Here is a 25,021-nt window from a genome sequence, read left to right on the forward strand (position 1 = left end):
CGGTAGATAATAGGAAACAATCAAGGTGTGATGCACTTTTTTGTGAGCGTTCAGGAGACAAATTTCCATAGTGTTCATAGAATATTCTCTCTTGCAATAAAAGAAGTCCAGGAAGATAATCATAAATAATAGATGGCATTAGTGTTTTGAACTCTTCCATCGTATTATATCAAGTTGTTTGAAGAATAGAAATTAAAGTACCGTCTCGTTCTGAACAATATAAATTTATAATTAAAAAGTGTTTGATTGAAGTCTTTGAAGTAATATTAGTGTGAAATAAAGTGTTGTTTTGGTCACAAAAAGGAAGTAATCTTTGTTATCTATTGATCGCATGCAGTGTATCTGTTTTATTCGAGTTACAGAAAACATATGATGTTTAACGTTGATGAACATATTAACCTGAAGCAGCTTTCAAGAGAATATTGAAGACTTGAAAAAAAAATTGTTCAAATAAAGAGAATACTTGAAAACATAAACAGAAGCGTTGAAGACAAAAGCATTATATAAGGAATAAAATCTGGTTTGAATAAGCGTTGATGAACGATAAAAGATCGTATATATTTTATAACAATGTTTTGAAACAAGGATCTTGTACAATGCTACCCAGCATGCGATGGAGTCCTTACATTTTGCGTAAGACATGTGAGGAATTTCCCCCTATTTAGTGAAAGGTTAGATATTTTCTAAATTTATATTTTTTTTAGTTTTTTTATTATTAGATAATAATATTTCTCGTTTTCATCTTACTGTTGACTACGGTTTGCTTTTCTGCTAATAACAACAACAAAAAAACATTTTTGTGAGGAAGACTTTGGTATAAAAGCTTTTTCACAGGTTATCCTTTGGGTGTATGTATCGTTATAATGAAAATAAAGGTGTAAACGTAGTAAATTTACCGCTCTTCGCTGATGAATTCGAGTGATATTTTCTTTTTATTGGTCATGATGTTTACGCTATTCTACTGGTCATGGTGTTGTCTTAATGTTTAGACTTGTGGTATTAGACTGTTTGTTTTTGGTATCTTTTTATTTTATTTTCAATATCTGTCTATATATGTATCATATCATGAACAATAGAAATACACAAGTCGCATAGCTATCAACAAAACACTTCATCGAAAATCTAAAGCCTGAAAATACGAACTTATAAAAAGGATGAGCTTTTTATGCTCCGAAAGTATTTACAATTTATTCTCCATAATGACACCCATCATACCAAGCAAACATCCATTCAGAACTTGCAACGATGATGTAATTAATGTAAATAGAAATTCAAGATATGGCTATAACAAACGTATCATCATTGATACACGTGTTTTATTAGAGGCTACATAAGTTTATCAATGTTTAAATCGAATAAACTTCCTAAATCGAATGAATCGAATAAAAAGACAAGTCAAGATGACAAACAAAACACTATAGGAATGGTGTGAAATCCAAAAGAAGCGAGACCGGGTGTGTTGACACATGGAAAGCGCATCCTGTTATGATTGCATCACCCGCCTTAGGAATACATGATCAGTCAAAATGTCACCATCGGGAAAGGAGCAACAGACGATAAAATTAGAGAGTAAAGGTTATTTTGGTACACAGTTACTGTCAATTTAATCATTATTTCGTCCGTACAATTTTCAAAAAAGATCTCACTTAAAGATCCAATGAATAAATATCCTCTTTATGGGCCAAAAAAAAGGTCATTATATATGTTGTCTTATAAAATTGCATACATTTTGAAGCTATTATTTTAAAGACATATTGTAGGTTACATAGCATTCTTGTCAATGGCTGACATCAGTTTTAAATTAACTATGAATCGTAGCTAGATTGTGGTTTGGGCAATGTTAGACACTTTTTTCAAGAAAAAGACGACGGGGTCATTTTAACACTCATAACAATTTCATCCCTACTGGTAAACCAATTTTAATCTGAAACAGCCATTTTAATCTGAAACAGTCATCCTGATCCGAAATTGTCATTTTAATCTGAAACGGTTATTTTGATTTTAATAGCTCTGAAAAGACTAAACAATAGATTATTAAGGTATTTTCTGTGACTGAATGCAAGCAATACGTCTGAACAGTATTGAAATTACTGTAGTGGATAAGTCTGAAAATACACTGAAAGAATGAACATGACTAAATAATTCATGTTCAGACATTTCAGAAGAGGTTGTTATCAAAATGACGTTTTAGAATGAAATTCAATCAGTTTAATTGAAGTCTGGAGCTGGCATGTCAGTTAACTGCTAGTAGTCTGTTGTTATTTATGTATTATTGTCATTTTGTTTATTTTCTTTGGTTACATCTTCTGACATCAGACTCGGACTTCTCTTGAACTGAATTTTAATGTGCGTATTGTTATGCGTTTACTTTTCTACATTGGCTAGAGGTATAGGGGGAGGGTTGAGATCTCATAAACATGTTTAACCCCGCCGCATTTTTGCGCCTGTCCCAAGTCAGGAGCCTCTAGCCTTTGTCATCCTTGTATTATTTTTAATTTTAGTTTCTTGTGTACAATTTGGAGTTTAGTATGGCGTTCATTATCACTGAACTAGTATATATATTTGTTTAGGGGCCAGCTGAAGGACGCCTCCGGGTGCGGGAATTTCTCGCTGCATTGAAGACCTGTTGGTGACCTTCTGCTGTTGTCTGTTCTATGGTCGGGTTGTTGTCTCTTTGACACATTCCCCATTTCCATTCTCAATTTTATAAGTGCTGCTAACAAATGAAAATATCTATGGGTTTTTTCTAATTCTAATAGTCGAATTTAAGTTCTGAAGTAAGAACACACGGAACAGATTTATACACATCCGACAATATGGATAAGATATAATATTTCCAATGAAGATAATTAAATATAAAAAAATGTTGATGTAGGCGTAGAGATATTAAGTGAACGTTATCTTAATACAGATTTCAATATTTTATATGACACATTTGCTCACAATTTTAGTCCGTAACATATGACATTTCAAACATACATGAAAACCAAATCAAAAATCTTTTGAAGTAAACGTTTTAACAGAATATGTATATTGAATACCATGTTAAGCGGAAAGAACCATTTCACCTGTAAAATTGATAATAAGGATAGCTGATCAAAGTCAATAAAACCATCACTGGAATAGCCACAGAAAAATATTTCTCGGCAAATACGGTTCACACTTAATTAGGTTTTCGTTAAATGATTGTTTATTTTTGCTTTGTTATTATTTGATATTTTCATAACGCATTAATTAATGCTAAACACTATAAACAAACATAAAACAAAAATTGATATTTTATATTGTGTCTTTCTAAGTTGTGATGTTACACTATTGTTTCAGATAAGAGTGAAGGTTTGGTACCATTAAAACGTTTAAACCCGCTACAATTGTTTGCACCTGTCCTAAGTTAGGAATCTGATGTTCTGTAGTTGTCGTTTGTTGATGTGGTTCATAAGTGTTTCTCGTTTCTCGTCTTTATATAGATTAGACCGTTGGTTTTCCCGTTTAAATGGTTTTACAATAGTAATTTTTGGGGCCCTTTATAGTTTGCTGTGCGGTCTGAGCCAAGGCTCCGTGTTGAAGACCGTACTTTGACCTATAATGGTTACCTTTTTATTAATTGTGACTTGGATGGAGAGTTGTCTCATTGGCAATCATACCACATCTTCTTATATCTATATAAGTTGACATTGCATTTAAATTCTGAAGATGTAAATAAAATAATAACTGTATCATTATGAAAAGAAAAGAAGATGTGGTATGATTACCAATGAAATAAATCTCAACCAGAGATAAATTTAACGACTAAAGGTTATCATACTGCCTTCAACAATAAGCAAATCACATACGACATAGAAAGCTATAAAAAGGTATAAAAGGCCCCGAAATGCCTATAATCAATACTGTTTGTGTGTCATGAATATATTGCATACAATTATTACATGTATCAGTCTAACCACGAGTGTGCCTGATGAAGTATATCCAGTAAAATGTGTCACAAGCACCATAATAAGTTTCTGTTTGTTTTTTGTTTTTTTTTTAACTTTAAGGGATTTATCAAATTTGAACATCGCTTAACCATTGTTGCCTTGATTTTTTAAGTTTATATTGCTTCCTTTGGTAATCTTTTTATTCGATGGTTACTTCTGTCTGATAGCCAATACTGCATGTCTCACATCGTTTGAATGATAAAACTTTCACTTCATCATGTTATTTAACTTAATATATAAGCTATTGGTGCAACTCCCTCAATAAAAAATGATCGTGGATTCATTAGGCTCTTCAATATAGGCTCTATTGGTTGCAATGTTCTCAATTGTGTTTAATGTTTTTATTTTTAAGTATTACTACCAAACGGGGCATGGATTATCATCACTGCATGCATCACTCATTAGACATCTCCTCAGTAACAAATACTTTAGTACTAGCAGGAATTGAGGGATATATAATTTGACTATGGTAATTTGTTTATAATTTTGTAGTAATTATAAAAAATAAAATAGGTTCTTCCCCGAGCAAAGTGGCTGACGTTGGTTGCTTGCTGTCTGTCATGTTTGTTCTATCAACAGTTAAGCGTATAGTTTTCTCGTTAGATTTATTCTACATGTTGTCATGTCAGGGTCATTTAAAGCTTACTATAGGGTTTTTTCACTAATAAAGGCATCGCAGTGACTTATAAGTGCTTACATCTGCGTCATTTGTTCTCTTGTTTAACTTACTGGCAATCAAACCATATCTTTATAATTTTATATAGGATGTCGTTCGCTTGTATGTTTTAATCTTTGGGTCATACGCCTTATATTGAAACTGTTGTGACTTACCATATAGTTTCAGTTTATACAATGTACTAATATGCACAATATTTGTTTTATACGATTATAATTAATGAAATATAAGTAAATATATGAAATGATTTTATGAGAAATATCACCCTACCACTAAAATGTTGAAACTAATTGGTCAGAATGTATTCCCTACACCGTCAAAATAAAGCAAGGTTAATAAAATAACCTAAAGTTATTTTGGTGAAGTGCAGGATATATTCCTATGATTTTGTATTGATTTGCCCTTATTGTTTTCGTTTGTACGTTTTATATTTTAAATTAAGCTGTTTGTTTTGACTAAAAAATGTTTGATTAGTATTAATTGACGAAACTAACCTGTAGTTTTTATTAATCATAAATTAAGTGTTAACAAAACTTTTTTTTCTCGAAATACAAAGGGTTTTCTACCACAAAAAAAGTACCTTAGATGCATGTAACAAAACCTTTTGGACCTTTGGGTCCTCAATGCTTTCAACTTTGAACTTTTTTTAGCCCTTTAAACTTTTATGATTCGAGCGTCACTGATCAGTCTATTGTAGACGAGCGTTTTACGTATCAATTTTTTTATTCTGGTTTCTATGATGAGTTTATTTATTTATATACATTTAAAGGTAACTCTAACCTAAACGAAGTCGCAATCTTCGTGATTTGATACTTACAAATTTAATAAATTTGAAAATTAGACTTAATTTATAATATGACTATTTTTATCTTTTTTTAAAGTCATTTATTCATTCGAACATATTTTTTCAGCTGACGAACTGCATGAATTCATCTTATTCAGAAGTATTTTATATGGTGTTTTAGTAGTCTGTTACAGAAAAAACATTGTTTGTGATCGACAACTATAAAACTGGATATCATTGTAATTCTCTGTGGAAAAAAAACCGATTGTGCCAATATATGATGGATTAAAGAAGTTACTTTAACAGGGATTATGACGGCAAGAAAGGGTTTTTTAGCCCAACAGCAAAACACATTTCTTGATACCATAGCAACCAAGTTTGATGGCACACGTAAGTACAATTTGACTTACTTAACTGAGATTGTTGTTGTTAATTCTTTTTTTAGGAAAAATTATTAATGATTAATGATCACTTAGTAGCGACAGTAAAATCTGTGTGTAACGTGTGCCATGCTTAAAATGCAACACAACACTATACATTGAATTGTAACTACTGTTTTTATCCAAGTTTGTTAACTAATACATGACACAATATACGGATGTTAACTAAATACTGACAAAATATCAGGATATTAACTAAAACATAAAAAAATACCCGCATGTTAATAAATACATGACAAAATATCCGGATGTTAACTTTTACATGACAACATATCCGGATGTTAACTTTTACATGACAACATATCCGGATGTTAACTAATACATGACAAAATACCCGGATATTAACCTATACATGACAACATACCCGGATGTTAACTCCTGCATGGCAACATACCCGGATGTTAACTGATACTTGACAACATACCAAGATGCTAACTTATACATGACAAAATAATCGGATGTAAACTTATACAAGACAACCTAACCGGATGTTAATTCATACATGACAACATATCCGAATATTAACTTATACATGACAGTATATCCCGATGACGATTAAAAAAGTACTGTAAAGAAACCTGACGTATTAAATTATCCAATACCACAATATAAAAAAAAAAATTGGATATAAACGTGACGTGTTAGATCATCAAATATGACAATATAAGAAAAGTATTGTATATTAAGCTGACGTGTTAAATTATCCAAAATGACAATATAAAAAAGTATTGGATATAAACCTGACTCGTTAGATCATCAAATATGACAATATAAGAAAAGTATTGTATATTAAGGTGACGTGTTAAATTATCCAATATGACAATATAAAAAAGTATTGGAAATAAACCTGACTCATTAGTTTATACAATATGAGAATATAAGAAAAGCATTGGATATAAACATGACGTGTTACATTATCCAATATGACAATATAAGAAAAGTATTATACATAAAACCTGACGTGTAAGATTATCTAATATGACAATATAAAATAGTTTTGGATATAAACCTGACTTGTTAGATAATCAAATATGACAATATAAGAAAAGTATTGTATATAAACATGTCCTGTTAGATTATCCAATATGACAATATAAAAAGTAGTGGACATAAACTTGACGTGTTCGATTATCCAGTATGACAATATAAAAAAAGTTTTGTATATAAACCTGACTTGTAAGTCATTAGTGTATCCTTACGCTATCCTTATACTAGTATGCGGATATATAGTAATATATAGTATATAGTAATACCTATATTGGTTATTAAATATGGTTCATTACCTATTCTAATGGGCATATTCTAGTAACTATGTCGACGATTTTAAATAAAACAAAACGTTATCACATCAAATGTTTAATGACAAACATATTAGAACCTAAGTATCTAAGTAGGTATAAACAATGTGTAATCAATCACATAAATGTCTTATCAAATTTTACATGTAAAGTACCAAAAACTACAAAATAGTAGTATTAAAACAACATTTATCTTGTGTTTATATATTCTTGCCTAATGTAGCATTTCATGTCATTCTTGTGGATAAGAAAATGTATAGAACTTTCATATTGAATACACATATTTCACAATGCGCAAAACATGAAATGTTTGACCAATTGTATTCTTTGCCAAACGTATCAACTATAAAAAAGCATAAAACAAAAATTACGTGAAAAAATAGCCGATATCTCAAATTTGGACTTCATTCGCGGAATTGCGACATATGCATTACTTAAATTCATCATCATGACATGCATCAAAAATTTACAATTAAATCAATTAATTTCTTAAAAATATTACAAGACTTCTCTAAAAAACATTGTTTTACGTAAATTATTTCATCTTGGGTCTTCAACGTACAATAAGATAGCAATTATAACCGCTTCATTAAGAATGATATTTATTAGGATTGACTGAAATGACATATCAAACATTTAACTGGGCACTAAGGCTAGACTTGCATCAACCTTTGTCCACCTTGTACGAAATTAAAATGAAATACATATTAAACCTCAGTTGACTTTTGTATAAATAGACATAATATGATAAGTCGTTCAATTGTTAAGGTTAACTATAATTATATGTGCCTGATACATCTTCCGATACGTTCCGCTTACACTTCTCCTTGCTGAGCTATCTATAGAAATGAGATGTAATGAGATTATTTCCGATACGTTCCACTTACACTACTCCTTGCTGAGCTTTCTATAGAAATAAGATATAATGAGATTATTAACAAGCTTAATACGCTTTTGCTTATAGGGAAAATAACGCCACTCAATCATGCCTTAGCCTTTCATTCGTGATTAGAAAGATAATTCACGTTTTATACTTTTCAAAAGTCATTATCGCTGTTGCCATTATTATTATTACCGTAGCAAAGTCAAAGTCTGCAGGCTATATTTTTTCTATTCATGATTGACAGTACTGGTCACAGAAATACATCAACAATTGATGTTGATTCTTTAAAGAAGGAAACAGTTATTAGATAGTGGTCCCTGAAAATTTATTTCGGATCAATTTAAAACACTAGGATAACAGGATTGAATATTGTCCTCTTTGAGGGTGTATTAGCTACGATAATAACAAAAAAATCAAAATACGATTCTTTTTGCTTCAGGTATAGATAAAAGCGGAATTTCGTAATAAGAAGTCAGTTTGGCCCAAATTTGACATAATAAACTCAAAAGCATTGCTGGTGTATTATTGACTTGCAAGTCAAAAATTTAACCATATTTAATCCGTATTCATTTTACCTTCAGTCTAATTACTTAGTTGGAGATCGTTTACGCATGTACTAGGCGTGTTCAGCTTTTTAAGTGAAAAGAATGTCAACATTGAAAGTGAACCAAAGGTGAACCATTTTGTTGATGAATTCGATCCACAAAAAATCATTTTTGTACAGGTAAAAACGATGATAAACATTATCTTTTTAATCTATGAAAAATTCAATTGTACGTGCTCGCTTTTTATCTATATCCATATTTATATTGGGTTGTATGACCGTCGGCAGTCTACGGAGGCCATCTCGATGGTTAATTAGATAGCGTTTAGACTAAAATACACACGAAATGCTGAGACATATTATCGAGACCACGCATTGTTAATTGTTTGTTTTAGACTTTTTGTAATTTGTTATACGTTTTAGTGTCCTATAAATCATATATGAGAATTTGAGTACATCGGTGAACATGAATTTGACAGCTAATGCCTATTAAACCCTGTAATTATTCCATAAAAAACATATGTGTGCAACAGTATAGTTTTGATTCTTCTTCGCTATGAATTGTTCTATCGAGTTGTTCATTGTAAATCTTTTTTGTTGACAGTAATCAGTAATCGAGTAGTTCATTGTAAATCTTTTTGTTCACAGTTATCAATAGAGTTATGTCTATAGATTTTATTGAACTTAATTATGTACAATCTGATTGTACACTTGATACACTTGATATGAGCTATTGTTAATCTTTGTCTACATCTTTGTTGATAGATTTGACTTGTACGGTTGAAGCATGATTTATTTATAAATTGTGCTTTCAGTGTCTAACAATCCTATTATTGTGCCTTTTATATATTTTGATTGATTTTTGTCTTTTACATATGAATAAGTATTCCTGCATTTCCCTAAAAATAAAAGACTCTTCAGATTAAACTTGATAAATTGAAATGATTATTTCAATTAAACATTTTGTGCGATTCTTTTAGTTTGTGTTTGTTACTTTAATGGGTCTTTTGTCCATCGATTTAGAAAATTTCCTTAATTTACTTTATTATTTGTTCAGGACAATTGCTTTTTTCCATAATGCAAAATAAGTAGTAAATTGGTACGTTATTTTGTAAAATACATAGTAAAATAAGTAGATATGATAATACTTTTAATTCAAAATTATAAAAAGCGTATTATAAATGTAAGGCAATACCTTGATCTATAATGGTTTACTTTTATAAATTGTAACTTGGATGGAGAGTTGTCTCATTGGCACTCATACCACATCTTCCTATATCTATCTACTATCAATATCATTCAAATGTTCATAAGATTAAGAAGGAACAAATCAACGCATCACATATGAACAGAGGGAATCCGTGAACTCCAAAAACATGATCAAGACAGGATAAATCGACAGGGTAAGCGTCACCTGAATTAAGTTTTTCGAACATCAGTAGCTATATTTCAAAATTCTTTATTACATATTTGCAGTAGGACTTCAAACGTCTTACATTTTGTGCAAAACTGCATGTTGAGATCACCTTATCATTATCATTTAGGGTTTACAGCTTAACGATACTGTTGTCAGGTCATTAAGGAAGGCATTTTGGTATTAATATTGATTCATTTATAGGGTCTTTGCATCGGACATAAACACATTTATTCTAAAACCAGTTGTTGGCATGATCCGGGTTATGTTCTTCTCATATGATTTATAATGGTATGATACTAAACCCATAACGGGAGGGATTGTGCTTGATTTTCATATGATGCAGACATAATCTTCAAATCAGTTTAATTGAGGTCTGGAGCTGGCATGTCAGTAACTGCTAGTAGTCTTTTGTTAATTCATGTATCATTGTCATTTTGCTTTTTTATTACCTATTCTGACATCGGACTCGGACTTCTTTTTAACTGAGTTTTACTGTGCGTATTGCTGTGTGTTTCTTTATTCTACATTTGCTAGAGATATGGGGGAGGGTTTAGATCTCAAAAAACATGTTTAACCCCGCCGCATTTTTGCGCCTGTCCCAAGTCAGGAGCCTCTGGCCTTTCTTAGACTTGAATGTTTTTTTAATTTTAGTTCATTTATATGTTTTGGAGTGCGTTACGTTAACGATGTAAAAGACTTCATAAAATGGGTCGTGTATTGACACATATAATTGCTTTCACGTAAACACTGATATTTATTTCTATATTAATTCGACGAAAACAACACTCGATTACTTAATATATATTATCTATTATATCACAAATAATTAATTTGATAAGGACTGTAATAATAGTCATTTCATCAATTAAACCTTCAAAATAGTTCTACTAAGAAAATTATGACTTTTTAGATTACAACAATATAAGCTAAAGAATTGCAGTACGGCATGATTACCTCGTGCTAATCGTACAAAATGAAATAGACAATTGTTAATCACATTCAAATTAATACTCTCGGGGAAATAACATTTAATAACACATCAACATGGATACGATACAGTTCTTATATATATATATATTTATGATTGTTCCCTGATAACTTTTTGTAAAGAGAACAAAATGTCCAATATAGACAATGTTATGATTGGCTACAAAAGCATTTGTATCACCACTAGAAGAAAGAAAATATAAAATAGAGATAATATTGTATCATTTTATATAATTACAAGATAGGACAATGAAACAGCAACTCGATATATGTTTACCAGAATAACTATATGGTATGATATTTGTAATAATGAATGAATAAACATAGGAGGTATCACAAATGGCCACTGTCAATTCATTTAATGGCAAAAAAATAAATCAGTTCAGCAGTTAGTGCTTCAATACTGATATGATTTATACCACAACTTTATTTAACAATCTGTTGATGAATTTTGAAACTATTTTATATAAAAAGAAAAGGTTTTTACTCCCTCATGTAAATTTGAACTTAGTTGAATTCATCTATTTCTGAAATTCATTTTTATCCTATGATATCGGTATACTACTATTGCCTTTATTTACAATAACAAATACATTGTACTAAAAATATATGAATTTCGTATTATGTTTGTTTTTTTTACTGTTTATAATGTTTTTATGAAATTAAATTCTTTTGATTTCAACACATACATTATATTTTACAGCCATCGTATCATTTGATTTTTGTCATATGTGACCTTATGTGTTTTGGTTTATTGTAATTATCAATCAAATCAATATTTTGTTAATAATGTAGTTGTATCCGTATAGCCTTGTGGTATTTGTATATCAATCATTTAATTGTCCTTGAAATAATGTATCCTGTTCACATGCACGGTATCAGATTGTCTGCGGGAACGCTTTATTGTTAATTGGGAAATACATCCCGTGACGGTTTTTTTTCAAATAACAATCAACATGGAGCTCTCAACCATGTATCATTATATCGTAGTCTGTATCTCAACTCTTTAGCGACATGCCTCGCAGTCATAGTGAAGTCTTTAGATTCATAAAATGATGTCCAATGCAGTTTGGCCGATTTTGACTTTTTGACTGAGTGTGGATTTGCATGTCGGTAGATATATGAATAACAGAAGACGCTTAGCTTGTTAACGTTCAATGTATCCCTCCTTTTGAGGTAATAAACTCATCTTAAATTTCAGAATTAAAATGTATGCCAGACGCACATTTTGTCTACAAATGACTCAAAAGTAACGCTCGAATCAAAGTAATTAAAAAGGCTAAAAAAAGTTTTAAAGATGTAGAACACTGAGGACCCAAAATTTCAAAAGTTTTTGCCAAATACAGTCATTTGATTCCTCTGTTTTTGTTGTTACCTTACTTTGTCTTCTCAATCAATTTATAAGATTTATGTTGTCTGTGTTTATCTGATGTGTCAGTTATTATTATAAATTATGCTAAACAAACACCAAGATTTAAAAAAAAATCAATTCCCGATTAAGATAAAATCCCCTTGCGTTAATTTGATATCTTAAAAGGATCGAAATCATAGACAAGATAAATGCGAAAAATAAAGTATCGAAAAGATTGCATTTCTAATGAATAAAAAAAATTTAATAAAGCCAAATTCAGAATATTTTATAGTAAACAATATCTATTTACTTGGTTAATTGTAGACTTCAACATTTAAATTTAAGTTTGTCTAGATAAATATCAAGAATTGAAATGGCGTAAATATGTTGTCAAGGAAAGCGTGTTGTAGAATATCAGTCTTGGTTTTCTTTTGTCAAAGAGGGACTAATGTTATCATAGTCTTGATTCTTGTTATTACAGTTATGACATAGAGGAAATGAATGTCTACCTTAACATGTACGATTGACAAAAAGCAATTTAAGCAGACATGCATTTACAACAAAATTTGTTTTTCTAATTGCATCGCAAATAGTTTAAAGTAATAGCATTTTAGCACTTTGCGTGTTCTTGCCAAGTAATGGAAATAAAATTTAATAAATAGAAAATGGACTACTATAACGGATGATACATAGAGATACATAGAGTCCATTTTTAGACAGATTAAACACATCATATTTCCATTACAAGCTGTCTGTACGAAGTCAGGAATATGACAATTGTTTTCCATTCGTTCCGTTGGTTGATATAGTGGAGCATTTGGTTTTGACATGTTTTATGGACTTCCCCGGGGTTTTTTTTCAATTTACCTTGGAGTTCGGTATTTTTGTTCATATATTTTTAAAGGAAATTAAGAATTTAAAATGCAAGTTTCTCGAACAGTAAGCAAACAACGGTTGACAAAAAAATATTAAGGAAAAAATAGAATAAAATAGCTATCAGTAATACACAAAGACGTCCGATAATTTCATTGCAAAAAGATCATGACTTTTTCAAGAGATAAGCCAGATTTTAACAAGTTACAATTTGACAGAGATATAAAAGTTTCGCCTCAATGTCGTATTGCCGGTCTTTTTCATACATGTGTAATGTATAATTAAATATGTTAAATGGAGAAGACTTCATAAGTCTGATTGGCTTGTGTCGAATCCAATATGTGTTTCTGCAAATAAAAAATGTTTAAACTTGAGGTCTTTCTTTTTAATGATTATGAATTGGTAGTTCACTGGACCTTTTTGTTAATGTTTTTTTTTGAGATAAAAGAATTGAAATGATAACATTCAATACAGTCGCCTTCTTTTCTTTGTTTCAAATTACTTGTCATGGTCTTTAATTTTCGGGCTTGGGTGTATTAAAAAAATCTCATTAGAGATACCAGACTTGTAACGTTGTACGCCAGACGCGTATTTCGTCTACAAAAGACTCACCAGTGACGTCCGAATAAAAAAAAGTTTAAAGACCAAATAAAGTACGAAGTTGAAGAGCATAGAAGACCCATGTGTTAGTTTTATTACTTTGATATGATCAACATTAAATAACAAATCATTTGATTATAATGATTATATTGGAAATACAAAACGTTTAGCTGTAAATTCAGATAATATCTGTTAATATCGATACAAACATCAATTATTTGATTCAAGAACTAGTAAAATAGCGATTATGTACTTAAACATGCAGTTATTGTAAAATCTGTTTGACTGATTGGTAAGCAAATAATATAAATGGAACTGACAACATTCAACACCACACTTATTAAATTCAATAGTGATATAATATATCTTTTAAAATAGGATTTTGAATTGCTTCCGTACGTTAATTAAAAATCAAATAAATTATTAATATAAAAATGATCTTTTGTTCGTTACGGTGTTGTTCTGCTAATTAGTTAGATGTTTTGCCTTCGCTAGACAATTTTATACATTAAAACTATAAAATAATCAATATTTTATGATATTGACGAAATAGTTGAGAACAATGCCAAATTAATGTTTTTTTAGTCGAACAAACTACGTTTATTATCTACAGTTCCCATATAAAATTTGAAAGAAGAACAAAATAATCAAGATTTCTTCTATTTTTAAAAAAATCAAAACAACATCTCATGTGGTAATTCAGATTTCTTCAAGCTATCATGTAAATTTGGTTTAATAAGAGGCAACAGATACTAAAGGGACTTTGAAACTCAAGTCGAAAATAAACTGACAACGCCATGACAAAAAAAAAAAGAAAAAGAGAAAAGAGAAACAAAAGAACACAAAACGCAACATAGAAAACTAACGACTGAGCAACAAGAACACCACCGAAAACCGGGGGTAATCTCAGGTGCTCCGGATAGGGTAAGCAGATCCTGCTCCACATGTGGCATCCGTCGTGTTGCTCATATAAGTACAAACCCGGTGATAAGTCTTATTAGTTAGGCCACATTCTGGGAAATGAGTAACCAAGAAAAACGATGCGATACTTTTCACGTACTTTAACAGATAAATTTCTTCTTGCATAATCTAAAGTTCCAATGTTTTTGCCGGATAATTAAGAAAGCATTTATTCAAAGTTCAAATCATTATATTTGATTTAAATATTTTGAGTTATATGTGACGTTTTGAAAATCGAAGAATATTTATTAGAATATAAGACGGATAACTGGCTTTAGAAAAGCGACAAAATTCCTTTTTTTGTAGCCATTGTTGACTAGCGAATTTTGTTCGTCAGTTAACAATTAAAATAAACATTTTGTATCAAAATAAAATCAAGTAAATGGCTGTTAGAATACAGGTCTGTATACTGTCTCAAAGTGTAATAATATTTTTCAAATCTGGTAATTACGATTGGGGAAATGAAAGTCAAACTTAACATGTACGATTAGCATATCAGCAGACATGCAGTTACAACACTATTTGTTTTCGTAATTGCATTGGACCTATTTTCAATGAATAGCATTTACATCAGTTAACTTGATTTTGCACAGTAATAGAATTGAAATGAAATAAAATGAAATTGGAAAAATAAATAAGAGAAGATACGAAGACTATGGTGCTTAACAGACGAAAACAGCGGTTGTCATTGGTTGCCGTCTATCATATTTGTGTTTCGTTTATTGATTTCTGCATAAATTAGGCTGTTGGTTAACTTTTTTTCGAAGTATTTACATTTTGTCATATTTGGACCGTTTATAGCTACCCTACTAGGTTTTACTCATTTAAGAAGGCTGAACATTGACCTATGGTTTCTTATATCTATGGCATTTGGTCTATGGTTGATATTCAAACTGTTTTCTATGATTTATGAGTGCTTAACTAAGAGGGTTTACAATCTTAGTAAAGTTTTACGTGCAAAACGTTTAGCAGACAAAATCGACAACAACACAATTATTAAAGTCAATAATTGGAAAAGAACCTTTTGTTTATTCAGACTTGCAGTTATTGAAATATCTGTGTTATTGATTGCTTAGCAAATAAAACTAATGACATTCATAACATTCAACACCATACAAATATAATTCAAGTTAGAGAGATCCGGGTTATTAATAGAAAATAGGGAGGTGTTTACATTTGGAGATTTTATTCAGACAAAAAGGGTGCCATAAAAGTAGTTAATATTAATAAAAGTATATATTGGTAAACGTCAATGAGATCTTAAACTGAAGACACGATTTACTACTAACTTAGGTCTAAGTAATTTGTTGTACAACTACATCGAAAGCACATAAAACAATATATGCAATATTTGTACACGTTACTTGACCTCAAACACGACATCATTGATTACATTATCATACAAAAGAAGTAAACACATTACGGTTTCGACAAGCTAGGACAAAAGTAAAAACATAAAAACAATCTACGCTTTGGACAAACTATGACAACTAGAAATGAGAAAGTTTCACACTGATTTAAAATTCGTTAACATTTCTTTTCAAATAATCAAGTTTGAGTTTAAGGAAATTTAAAAACAAATATCTGTATAGTTAATGAAATGAGAATGAATCGCGTGAAAGCAACATATATGATTCAGTTTGTCATTCAGAAATAGATTTAGAAATTGTTTCGCCCTATCAATCTTGTTAACCACCATCTTTTGTCTTACTTGTTTCTATCATTAATTTAATGGGTGAAAATGTGATTTCCTAGATAATCCCTTTGAACTTGAATCCTAATAAATTTCAATCAAGACGTTTGTCTTTGATTTCGAAGACATATATCCGTATTACAAGAATTGTATTTCTTTTGACTTATCTCGATTAATTCTTTCAATATTCCACATTTAGCGGTAAGATTTATCTTATGGCAAAATATCATATCAATGCAAACAGGCCTAAAGTGTAATGTTTTTTATAAGAATAGTATTAACGAAATAACTTATCGGATTATCATTAACTGTTGTTTTCCTCCGTAATGAATAAGTTAAGATATGTTACACTACGCAAATGTTTAAATTGGCGCAGTTAGCAAATACTACAAAATCAAAATAATAACTTTTGAGTAAAATCATGGCTCTAAAATGGTTATTGTGTTATCTGACAAAATATAATGGTGATGGTAGATCTTTTATGTTAAATTTATTCACTACTTGTATTGACCCACGGAAGGTGGGGAGGTCTATTCCTTAATATAGGTTTACACATACGTGCCGCTTGTATGGGTCACCTTTTTTGGAATGTCAAATATATCAATTGGGTGCAATTTCACGGAAGTAATATATCAATGTGTAGAAATGTATAGGTCAATGGGTCATACATGTTCATTTTCTGTTAAGATGTCTGTAAAAACTACGTTCTGATATTTTAATCTCATAATATGAATCACAGATGTGGTTTATATCTCATTGAAATACGATGTCATGATAGCTCGGAAATATATATAAATGGGTTGTGATATTCTTACAAAATATATGAATGGTTAGGGATTTTTGCATCAATCAGTATATGGATGGGGGTGTTTTTCAAACCCAAGCCGTACGTCTGTACCAAAATTGTAGGTTAGTTTAAACAGTATTTATTAATGAAAAATTATAACAATGAAGTAATACAAGGTTATTGTAGGTTGAGCCCCAGCCTGTGTATTGACCCGTAATGATTTTAAGATTGACATAATATATTGACAACTGTTGATTGAGAAAGGCGTTTGTTGACCTCTTGATGTATTTTGAGTATTTGTGTCGTTTGGTTGCTGTTACTTTGGTGTTTAACCACATAATTTTTTGTTTATTTTTGATACGATGCAAGTGAGTGCAATTGTCGATTTTGTGATGCATCTTTTATGTATATGGTTTGAATGTTGTGATGTCATAAATAGATACCCGCCATTATGAATGAACTTGATTTTTTCCTATATCTTTTATGTTTGTAAGCAGTTAAAAACAGAACGCATCTTATTTTCATATATTCAGTTTAGAGTAAATTCATGTATATGCTACAATAGTATGTATACAAAAGAAACTGTTATGATTTAACATTGCTTGCTCTGCAGAGATAAATGGTTTTAACAATGTTAAATAATCAGGCGGAATTTTCATAATTTTTCATCACTTTTCGATACAAAATGTGAAATGTTAAAAAAGTTTTCCAAAAAAAAACACAAAACAAAACACCATAGATTTATACTTCAGGCCATTTTATTTCTACATCTGCATCAAGCACAACGCAACATTCCATTTAAAAGATAATATTCTGCAAAGAAAATAGTTCATCTTTAAAATACAAATTCTAAAAACACTTAGCTATATTGTTTTTTATGAAGAAGAAATATACACACTTTGTTTACCAAGTCTTCCTTTAGAATGCAGTATTTGTTTTATTAATTGATTAATAGACATTATGAAAAGAAAATGGTTCATCTTTAAAATACAAGTTCTAAAAACACTTAGCTACATTGTTTATTATGTAGAAGAAATACACACTTTGTTTACCAAGTCTTCCTTTAAAATGCAGTATTTGTTTTACTAATTGCTTAATAGACCTTGTGAAATAATGACATCGTAAATTTGTTGCGTGATGTTGTCTAACGCTGAAGTTTATTTAATGGCAATTCGCAAATGTTTAAACTTAGTGCATTTAGTTTAGAATTCTAAAAGCTGATAATAGTGTAAATGAAATAAACCTTGTATAAATTGTGCACCTTCAAAAATAAAAAAAGTTGAAGTTTAAAACATTTTAATTCCCTTTTATAGCTTAGTATAAAATGACGTTCTGAACAAAACATGTGTTTGTCAAATAATCAATTGGCTCTTTGCATTTCGAATGTTCAACTTTATATATAACGAATATAGGACAATGGTGTTGTTTAAAAATTACACCATTCCAGGCACTTTTGTTTTCCATATAATTAATTAACCGAGTCACATGAGACTCGGTCTAATTAGTCATACGTTTCAGGTCACTATGGGATAAATCTGTTAAGGGATTCTCATTGGTAAATATTAGCTTGTTCCGTATGATGTAAAACCTTTCTTAAGTGTGATTGGTTAATATTGGGGTGCATCTAATATATGTGAGCGTATCCGTAAGTGAGGCCGGAAAAAAGCATGATAGTAGGTCATGAAAATGACAGTGAAGTGTTCAATAAAGATTGATAGTCAAGGGTTGAATCAATATTTTAATGACGCAAGGTCAAACTCAAAAGTGATTCAGGTGAATTGAGTTTTGTTCTGTCTTTGTTTGCATCAGATATAAATATTATTTTACCTTTCATATTCATAACTGATTTGTTAGTGTATTTTATATAAGTTCCTGAGCTACAAACAAATCATCAATAAAGTTACAGTTATCACTCATGCGTATCGTTATACAGGATAATAATATTACACACGTATCTATAAATACCCCGAAACAGTGATTTCGTTTTAAGGTGTATAAAATACACACGTAGTGATTTAACTAATTTACGCTATACCGAGTAACCCAGTCTCGTGATTGTGCAGAGCATTCATATATGTTACGTCCATTTAAACTTATGAATAAATGAAGGATCGCGTATGCTTCTGTCTGTAGTTAACACAAATTAAAGCTTAGTACCTATTAACTGATAAAATTCAAAAGCATAAAAAAATCTGAAAACAGGTATTTTCCAATGACTTATTTTAAAATTGATTTTAATGTTCTTTTATCCCGGGCCTATGAGATAGTATAGACGAGGGGTCGGTTGATGTAGACATGCGTTGAATTCCTGTTCACACCAAAGTCCAGCACGGTACAGTGAAGTACTGATGCCAAAACGGTCAACTCATAAGGTCAACTTTCAAAGGAAAAAAGGACACTGAAGTGCAATGGTTACGCTGAAAAGCGATGGTCTTCGCCGAAGTACGTTGGTCCTTTCGTTGATGTGCGATGCTCTATTAGACCCGCAATTACTAGTGTAAAATCTACAGATGTCCAATTATCATGAGAGTTTTATTTTCTTAATAGTTACTATATATAAATATCACACATTTAATATTTTCTCCAGTTGCAGTAATAACCACCTACTGAGTGATCCATCTCATTTCTTGTTCTCATTCACAGCAGCCGTATAGATGTTTCGCTTATTTTGTTTCGTTCTGACTAATCAAGAAGTATATAAATAAGAAGATGTGGTATGAGTGCCTATGAGACAACTCTCTATCCAAGTCACAATGTATCAAATGTTAACAATTATAGGTCAAAGTACGGCCTTCAACACGAAGCCTTTGCTCACACCGAACAGAAAGCTATAAAGAGCCCCAACATGACTAGTGTAAAACAATTCAAACAGGAAAACCAACGGTATAACCTATTTTAAAAACGAGAAACGAGAAATACTTATGAATCACATCAACAAACGACAACCACTAAACAATGCATTTCATACAATTTCCACGTGTTTCAGTCATTGCAATTAGTACAGGTTGTATAGGAGTTAGGATGAAATTTAAAAAAAAGGCAGGACAGGAGTTTTAAGTATAAAAAAAGCAGGATGAGTACCCCCCCCCCCCCTTAAAATCAAATGGTAGCTCCCTAATAATTAAGACAGAAACCAAAGTAACACCAAAGCTTAACAAGGTCAACACTCTGGTTTCTTCAATGGATACATGTCTCTACATTATTTCAAGCTCTAAATCTATGAGACCTTGAGGCAATGAACAGGAACGAACTCCGTTTGCTAAAATCTGAGAAAAAAATAATCACAGCTTCATGTACATGTTTGCATTTTAATGTTCTGACAACATATGGTATATAGTTGAACTTTGATCGATGCATGTGAATAGTGTTAGCGAATGTTAAAAAACATAATTTAGTAAATATGTTTGCCATGGTCCAGAAAATAAGCAAGTCATATATTTATAACATAAAAATAAGAAGATGGGGTATGATTACCAATTAGGAAATTATCCAAATGAGACAAAATGACGTAGATGTTAGCAAATATACGTCAACTCAACCTACGGCATTTAACAATGAGAAAAACTCATACCACATTGCAAGCTTTAAAGCTATAAAAGGATCCGACATGACATATTTAAACAATTTCAATTGACAAAACGATCAGAGAGTCACACGTGTATTCATTTTACTTCATAACGTGCCTAATAAACGACTGAAACTTGCTCAAGAAGAATAAAGGGAAAATTAGTTCTGGTATAATAAAAATTCAGTACGATCTAAAACGTTTGTGAGTTGGTTTATCGAGACAATTGATGAAAGACATTGATCACACTTTTCTCAAACACAAACAATCAAAGTGAGAGTAAATAAGTGACATATCTGCTAAAAAATTTATTCATAAAAAAGTTTACAGAAATAAGTATAGACAAAAACGCAAGTGATTTAGAAATTAAGCTCTTTCCAGTGGTTAAAAATAGCCACGCACAAAGAGAAAATTGTAACCCTTATAATACTATATAGGCCTTTCCAATGTTCCATTTTTTTTACCCCAATACAATTTATGTGCAATGGAATATTCTGAATGGATGAAACTACAAATAAAAAAAAACAATTTTCAATATAATAAGCTATAAAACGGCAAGCTTTTTAGAAACGCTATTACTTTTATTACCAATATAATATTAACAAGTTCCGGGTCGAATCCGATACCGATACCAATAGTTTATGTCACATGTAGTTTCCGGTTGTTACCTGTTACAGTCTGCAAATCCCACCTCTATCAGGAGAACCAGGAATTCTTCCATTAGTTGTTTTTGTATACACGTTACACCATAGTACACTATTTAACAAGTCCTCAATACCACTATTGATTTTGGTCAATTAGAGAAAATTAAAAAAAAGGATGGGTAGAAAGATTTTGAAAGCAGAGAAAACCGTGCACCTTAAAATCAGCATGACTTTATCAGATGACAATACGAATACTATAAATCCAGGCTTAAAAAAGTACTTTAATTCAGTCACGGACCCGCGGATGCGTTCTAGTATTACTAACACATATCGCTTATGGAATAAAACCTAGAACTCATAACCTCTTTGCTTTCTATGTTAAATTCTGCAATTTCAAGCATTCGTAGCTATTTTGTCTTAAGTTAAAAAAGTGACAGTCATTCCATGTCAAAACTATACCTTACCCTGACTTGTGCTGTAAATTTCAACCTACCTTTAATTGCATTAAAGCACACTGGTTCCCGGAAGTTTGATAGTGCAAAAACAGGTACTTCTGATATAAACAGCAGGGAAATATGCCCTCTTATTTTGATTTGTATATATATTGATTATTAATCAGAAACTTTTCACAAGGGTTCGTTCTACAGTAATCCAAAGTCCTTAAGCTATCATTTCATACCAAAATTACCCAAATATTTCACTTATTGACAAAGTTACTACTATGAATAGGGACTATTTTGTTCAAATATCTACTTCTTTCTTGTATGTTCTTTCAGACCGGGCCCGAATTAGTGACTCTATATCTTATATATCTATATAGCTTAAAAATTAAACAATGAGAGAGCATTCATTAAAAGATAACAATAAGAAAAGAAAACGAGGCAGAAGATACCAAAGGGACATTTAAACATTCCTGATATGAAATAAGGAGATGTGGTATTATTGCCAATGAGACATAAGTAAAAGAAAAAAGTCCATGCCAAAATAAACTCCAATAAACGACGAAAAGTTCACATAACACTGCATACAAAACTAAAACCTGAGCAATACAAACCAAACCAAAAAACGGGGGAGGGGGGTGGAGGGGGATAATGCAGGTGCTCATGAGGGATAAATGGTTCCTGCTCCACATTTGGCACAAACAAACTCACATGTGGTTTTGTATTTAGCTTTCTATTCATAAGACAACATATTACAGCAACAGCGGCAAAATCTTTTAAATTGGTTTTCTTCTTTGTACTATTATAATATAGTGTCTTTAACTTTGCAAAAATTGATATTATGCTAATACAATTGATAAGTTCATTGACTTCAAAATAAATCAAATCAACGGCTGAATCTTATTCTTTGATCAGATATAAATATTGCGATTTTCTTCTGGAAATTCCTAATCTTTATTAATTCCTTCTTTGTGTCCAAACATCCATAATCCTTTGAATCGGATATAATTTCTTTTGTATCTGATGTAACACGTGACATGAAGCCTCGTTTCTGTATGTAGCTTTCTATTCATTGAAGTTTTAACTTAATTTCGTATAAGAATTAGTTGAGGTTTACACAAATTAATTCATACGGTTTATCTATACAGCTGATGTTAATGGTGTTCTACCCATTGTTTTCCCTATCCTGAGTCAAGTGTTCTTAGTACGCCTTCGCAAGAAATCTTTAAAGTGTTGAATGAAAGTTGGTATTTCTAGTGGATTTCATTAATTCCCTCAGTGATATGGAAAATATATTTCAAACGAGCTATATTTGTCTGCAGTTGTTCATATCTTCGAGAATATCCCTTTTATGTCAATCTTGCATGTAATAAGAGATTTTGGGTTAAGCAGTACTAACATATTATTTTCAAACTTATCATCATAAAAATGAATATTTAATACATTGTGAATATATAAATTGCCTTCGTCACACTTTCAAGTGTCGAGTATTGGTCAAATAACTTAGTACTACCTCTATCTGTAGCTCAATCAGTCAGTCTAACACTGAATTTACATACTGTACTGAATCTGCCAATTATATAAGTCGTTAAGTGACAATTTTGTTTTTCTGTGCTTGAAAAGATATGATTCAATATTCACGAGAAATGTTGTTACATTTTACACTTTTTGTCATCGTCAACATTGTTTCGGTGACTCTGTTATAAACTATTGTTATCTAATGAGATAATTCGTCTTTTCAGAATCTTAAACTTTTGATCACAACTTTTCATGCATTCGTCCATCCATGTTAGCAGTTGCATCAATTCAAACAATCCATCTCGTTCCATTTAATTGTATGAATTTCAAGATTATATATACGTCACAATAATACGTCATTGTTTGTGGAGTCCTGTGCTGTCGTTAATGGAAGATGTTCGTTGTTATTCTGCGGTTTACATGTTACTAATGTATATTTATTTTATTTATTTATGCGTTTCTCTGTGCTGAGTGTTCTTGCGTTTGTTTGTACTGTATTGCTGTCATGTAGTGTTGTCATTTTATCGATCATATTTAACATTGCCATATAAGTGGGAGGTTTGGCTAGCCATAAAACCAGGTTCAACCCACCATGTTTTCTTAGAATGTCCTGTGCCAAATCAGGAATATGGCAGTTGTTATCAAATAGTCCGTTTTTATGTATGTTGGCGTTTGCTTTTGTTGCACTTCAGTGATTCTGTTGTTTCGTTGTTTTCCTCTTATAGTTGATGTGTTTCCCTCGGTTTAAGTTTGTAACCCGGATTTTTTTTTCTCTCAATCGTTTTTTTTTTTACTTTTGAACAGCGGTATACTACTATTGCCTTTATTCAGTTACTTTAATTTTTAAATTCGTGCATAACTCAGAAGGCATGTTAAACGGTGCTTCTATTAAAATTGTTTAAGTACAATTCTTATCCATTTGTTCGGTACCACTATTGGTTAACTGTTAATATGAGAACCTTTTTACTGTACTTCAATATATTCTCGTATATGTATATATATATAAATATATATATATATATATTGGTGTCTTGTTGACGAATACCTAACGTTTCTTTTATTTCATATTGTTTTGCATAATGTACTGCGAAAAGTAAAACAATCAATTGAAACTCTGGTGACCAGTGTTGGCGCTTCAATTTTGTGTTTTGTTTATTTGTAACCTCTCCAACATTGTTGACAGATTTTGAACCTAAGAATTTTGCACAGAACATTATATAAATAGAACATAGATCAGACGGTGATCTAGAAAATTGTTACCCCGAGAAAGTATTGCCAATGTCTTTTAATTTTGAATAGAAAGTAATAAACTATGATGTCATGTACATAATGACCGTGATTTGTAACTAATGTACTATAAAAAAAAATGTACATTGTGTGATTTACTTAGGTCTATAGATTGTCTACATGCCATTTTGTTTTGTTTTTTTTTTGTTGACATAGTTATTTGTTTTTATAGTGATTAAGATTATAACACAATGTTGAATGCTGTACCCCAATTTTTGACAGTTTTACCCATTGTGTCTGTTTCTTTTGCTCACACATTGTTGTCATTATAAGGGATTTAATGCGACTGTCATGCAAGTG

At 30.9% G+C, this 25,021-nt stretch overlaps 1 protein-coding gene across 1 annotated transcript in view; it reads left to right on the plus strand.

Annotated features, from left to right (window-relative positions):
• Positions 1-5,567: 5,567 nt before the first annotated feature.
• Positions 5,568-25,021, plus strand: part of LOC127717654 (potassium voltage-gated channel subfamily H member 8-like) — a 112,121-nt gene continuing 92,667 nt past the window's right edge. Inside the window, exon 1 of the mRNA XM_052223393.1 lies at positions 5,568-5,824. Coding sequence (XP_052079353.1) covers positions 5,746-5,824 — 79 coding nt within the window. The 5' untranslated portion in view covers positions 5,568-5,745. The remainder of the gene's footprint in view (positions 5,825-25,021) is intronic.

Source organism: Mytilus californianus, unplaced genomic scaffold (assembly GCF_021869535.1).
Source record: "Mytilus californianus isolate M0D057914Y unplaced genomic scaffold, xbMytCali1.0.p SCAF_10, whole genome shotgun sequence".
NCBI classification, from domain to species: Eukaryota; Metazoa; Mollusca; class Bivalvia; order Mytilida; family Mytilidae; genus Mytilus; species Mytilus californianus.